The 5,416-nt window shown below is 31.7% G+C and overlaps 1 protein-coding gene across 1 annotated transcript; it reads left to right on the plus strand.

Annotated features, from left to right (window-relative positions):
• The first annotated feature begins 3,948 nt into the window (after positions 1-3,948).
• On the plus strand, positions 3,949-5,230 carry LOC117170245. Its single transcript, XM_033356877.1, has 2 exons — positions 3,949-3,996; positions 4,879-5,230. The coding sequence occupies exons 1-2, from the start codon at positions 3,949-3,951 to the stop codon at positions 5,224-5,226; spliced, it is 396 nt and encodes a 131-aa protein (XP_033212768.1). The 3' UTR covers positions 5,227-5,230.
• The last annotated feature ends 186 nt before the right edge of the window (positions 5,231-5,416 follow it).

Consider the following 5,416-nt stretch of genomic DNA (forward strand, 5'->3'; position numbering starts at 1 on the left):
AACTTTGTACCAAAACAAGATTACTTTTTATGAAAATAGTTCCATTTTCGACAAAATAATCCAATTTTCAACCGTATACTACACTTTTTAACCAAATTGGATAAATTTCGGCAAAAAAATGCAATCCTCTGCTTTTAACAAAAATTAGTTGATTTTTTGTCTTTTTTCTGTGATTCGCACTCGAGTTTATCTCTGAAATTTTATATTATTTCCATAAATGTATATTATTATAATTCTTAACTTGCATTGGTTTAAAAACAGACGAAGTTTCATTATTCTATTTAAAAAAAATGCGCATTCTTAAAAAAAAATTAGTTAATAAACATTTTATTGCATCTTTTGTGATTTTCCCCTAAATTGAATTTGCTCATTTCCTCAGTATATATATATATATATATATATATACATATATATATATATTTTTTTTTTAAATGCATTAATATATTTGAGAATATTTCAAATACTGTGAAATTCCTGCATACAAAAATGTAATTTTGCGATTTTTCATTATTTTGTATGCTGTTTAAATTAGAATTTTTTAATTTTCAAGAAAATTCAAAAAGTTGTTATGATAATCTTTTAGGGCATTTAGAAATCAAACTTTTTCTTCTCTTGCATTTTTTCCATATCATCCGTTATTTGGCTTAAAAGTTTCATTTTCGTAGGTATGTTAAGCTGACGTAACCACATCTTCGAATCCAGTTAAAACCTATCTCACAATTAAGGGCTCATTTAATGCTGATTTAATGCCCCATTGCCATTTGAATGCTGCATTATTTTAAAAAAGCCAGGTGTTACGCTAGCTTAACGTTAAGCTGGCGGAACCCCATGTGAAATAAACGTTGAATCGAGTTTTATCCTATCACATAATTAAAGGCTCATTTAATGCTCTCCAAAACCACCAAAAATTATTTTCCAAACACCACCCATAATGCTGAAAAACCACCCTTGATATAAAATATTCACAAATTGTAAATCTGACCATACTATAATTAAGGGCTCATTTAATGCTTATTTAATGCCCCATTGGCAAATTAAATGCTCCATTATTTAAAAAAAATCGGGGCATTAAATGAGCATTAAATAAGCCCATAATTATAGTATGGTCAGATTTACAATTTGTGCAAAATTTATATTAAGGGTGGTTTTTCAGTATTAGGGGTTGATTTTGGAAAAAAAATTTTGGTGGTTTTGGAGAGCATTAAATGAGCCTATAATTATGTAATAGGATACAACTCGATTCAACGTTTATTTCACATGGGGTTCCGTCAGCACAATATTAAGCTAGCGTAACCCCCGTTTTTTTTTTAAATAGTGAAGCATTAAATTTGGCAATGGGGCATTAAATGAGCATTAAATGAGCCCTTAATTATAGTATGGTCAGATTTGCAATTTGTGTACAATTTATATTAAGGGTGGTTTTTCAGTATTAGGGGTGGCTTTTGGAAAATAATTTTTGGTGGTTTTGGAGAGCATTAAATGAGCCTTTAATTATGTGATAGGATAAAACTAGATCCAACGTTTATTTCACATGGGGTTTCGTCAGCTTAACATTAAGCTAGCGTAACCCCCGTTTTCTTTTAAATAGTGAAGCGTTAAATTTGGCAATTGGGTATTAAATGAGCCCTTAATTATAGTATGGTGAGATTTACAATTTGTGCATAATTTATATTAAGAGTGATTTGTCAGTATTAGGGGTGGCTTTTGAAAAATAATTTTTGGTGGTTTTGGAGAGCATTATATGAGCCTTTTATTATGTGATAGGATAAAACTAGATTCAACGTTTATTTCACATGGAGTACCTTCATCTTAACATTAAGCTAGCGTAACCCCCGGTTAAAAAAAAAATATTGGAGCATTAAATTTAGCAATGGGGTATTAAATGAGCATTAAATGAGCTCTTAATTATGTGATATGACAGAACTCGATTTAACATGTATTTCACATGGGGTTCCGTCAGCTTAACGTTAAGCTAGCGTAACCCCTGTTTTTCTTTAAATAATGGAGCATTAAATTTGGCACAAGGGAATTAAATTAGCATTAAATGAGCCCTTAATTATGAGATAGATTTTAACTCAATTCGAAGATGTGTTACGTCAGCTTAACATACCTCATTTTCGCATGTTTCTGGAAATTTTGTAAATGCTATAACTCTAGCAATTTTTAATTTGATGAAAAAAGTCATTAGGATAAATTGTTCGCCTTTCTAAATACTATGAATAACCGTACAGAGAATTTTTGAATTTTGAAATTTTGTGTCGTGTGTCGAAAAATTTAATTTTTACATTTTCATTGTTGTTTTTTATAAATAAAACAAAAACTACATGTCCGATTTAATTAATTCAATAATAGTAGTAATAATACAGCAATTATTTTTTTGCATTAAATCTCTCCGAGTGCACTGTGTCGAATGAATCTTTGCGAATCAGGGCGTAGAAAATAGTTTTTAGAATGTAAGCGCCGATAATGTAGTTATTTGTTAATTTTTTGAAATTTTTTCCTGCGAAAATGGTTACTGAATGCGACGTCTGCTGTGTAGAATACTTTATTAATTGAATTAATTGAAGTAATTTAATTAATTAATTGAATCATTTAATTAAAGTACTTAAATTATTTGATTTAATTCATTGAATAATAGTACTAATAAGCAGTGAATCTCTTTGAGTGCACTGTCTCGATATCTAAAAAGAATGAATCTTTGCGAATCAGGGCGTAGAAAATAGTTTTTAGAATGTAAGCGCCAGTAATGTAGGTTTTTGCTAATGTTTTGAAAATTTTTCCTACGAAAATGGTTACTAAATGCGACGTCTGCTGTGTAAAATAATTCATTAGTGGAATTATTGAACTAAATTAATTGAATTATTTAATTTATATAAATTAATTAAATAATAGTAGTAATTATACAACAATTAATTTTTTGCATTGAATCTTTCAGAGAGCACTGTCTCGATATCTAAGAATAATGAATCTTTGCGAATCAGTGCGTAGAAAATAGTTTTTAGAATGTAAGCGCTGGTACTGTAGTTTTTTGCTAATGTTTTGAACAATTTTTCCTTCGAAAATAGTTACTAAATTTGACGTCTGCTGTGTATAATAATTGATTCATTGAATTATTTAATTAAATTACTTGAATTAATTAATTGAATTATTTAATTTAAGTAATTAAATAATAGTAGTAATAATACAACAATTAATTTTTTGCATTGAATCTCTCCGAGTGCACTGTCTCGACAGCTAAGAATAATGAATCTTTGCGAATCAGAGCGTAGAAAATCGTTTTTAAAAAGTAAGTGCCTGTAATGTTTTTTAACTGTTTGCAAAAATCTGCAGATATTGTTATTTTCAATAAGAAATTTATGCGATTATTATTAGTGTTCTGTAAAGCGAGAATAGGCTGTATAATACCTACCTTAGTCATACGATTTTACGTAATGCGCTATTTCCATATGTGTTTTGCACGTTACATACAACAAGATATGTAAAGAAATGAATAAATACATTTTTTAACTTGAAGAATTATTCTCGATTATTTTCAGCGAGTTCACGGCGGTATCCTTCTATCACTTTTCACAGTTTTCCTATTCCAAAGCCAAGTAAGACATGTCAAGAAACAATTGCAATATAAAGAACACAAATCGCATTTTTATTCTAATTTAAAATTCCCGCCAAGAGCAGCACTTTACCGACAGTACACATGCTTGGGTTCGTTCAGGTTTCTCACCAAGTGTACTCATCGAGTGAACCTGGAAAATGGGCGTGGTTTACGAAAGTGAACTGCGTAGTGTGGTGTTCTTTGAACGGTTGCGTGTGAAAGGATTTGGCGCGAATCATGCCGCGAATAAAAAGATTGCCAGGTTATGTTTATATTTAACAACATACAATGAAGAGCCAGCGGAATAAAATAATTGTTGCTGCAGTGAATCAAACCGGTTATTGTTGCAAACGATTATGTTTGCAACTATGTTGGAAAGTGATGATGCGGATAGTGATAATGAGGTAGAAAGTGCTGGCATTTTAATGGAATTTTCCATGAAAGTCCGTTGCCCGAGAGAAACGCCTATTAGAATAATTGGATGTTCTGAAAGAATTGTTCCACAATTTAATGCAAAACAATTTAAGGAACATTTTAGAATGAGCCCGAATGCACCCAGTGGCAACCGGGACGTCCTACAAACGTCCTTAGAATGTACCTTTATGTTATATGATTTGACGTCTTTAAGACATCCTTTGGATCTTTTCATATCTTTAAAAGATCCTCAGGACGTCCTTAAGATGTCTGCCGAAAGACGTATATAGGACCAGTTCAGGACTTGTGTGCCTACTGGGCAGTTGGTAACTAGGAAAACTTGGTAGGAGAGCAGTTATTACGTAATTGCAAAATTCCGGCTCGAAAACAACTGCTGTCGATAATATAGTTATTGACCACGCCTGACTGGTTTTTCTTTTTTTGCAAATTAAGAGACCGCACCATATCCTAAAAAGCAGTAATGTTCTTCACCTCAACTTAGGGTAGGGTGGGGCGAGATGAGCATAGGGGATAAGATGAGTCACTTAATTTTCTCATAGGTTATCATTTATTTTGTAAATGTTTTTTGTACTAATATCAAGAAAACATTATCAAACTACTTTTTTCACATTTTTTCGCTTAATGTTGAGTAAATGTGGAAAAAACGAAAGTAAAAATTCTAAGACCTGTATTCTGCTATTTTTCATTTGTTAAGAGCAGCGGGGTGACACGATTTTCGCTTTTGCATTGGAGGCGCGTGTCAGTTTTGTGAAGAGCGGCGAGTCGTGAAACATTGGCGCCACCGCTGCTATTCCCGGTCTGCCCGTTGTCTGCTATTATTTTGCATGTAAACAACTCGTGACATATTATAGATTCATCGCTTATTTGCCGTATTTTGTTCAATTACGCATAAATTTTTTATAAAAATGGTTGCGCATCGATGTATAGTTCCGAGCTGTCGATCAGGGTACGACTCAACCCTCTTAAAGGGAGTGAAAAAAGTGTTTTTCTCTGTGCCAAAAAGTGAGGTTGAGGTTGAACGTTGGCAGAAAGCAATTAAACGTGACAAAAAGGATTTTGTTGTAAAACCTGATCATGTAGTGTGTGAAGGTCACTTTTTAAAAGATCAAATTATTTGGAAAAAGGAAGTTTTAGCTCCTGATGGATCAGTTATGGCAGTAAGTATTAAGATTTGTTTACACCGATGTCCTTTAACCTAAAATAATTGCATGACTCTGAAGGCTTCCTGACTACATCGATTTATAAATTTGTATATACTCCTCTTGTTGCCGAACTATTAGATTATTATGATAGTTTGTAAAATTATAGTTTTAGTAATTTTTTGAAATTTTAAAAATATTTTAGGATCCTTACTATCTTTAAGAAAAATGTAAAAGTGACATTAATGAC

This window comes from Belonocnema kinseyi, chromosome 3 (genome assembly GCF_010883055.1).
Source record: "Belonocnema kinseyi isolate 2016_QV_RU_SX_M_011 chromosome 3, B_treatae_v1, whole genome shotgun sequence".
Lineage (NCBI taxonomy): Eukaryota > Metazoa > Arthropoda > Insecta > Hymenoptera > Cynipidae > Belonocnema > Belonocnema kinseyi.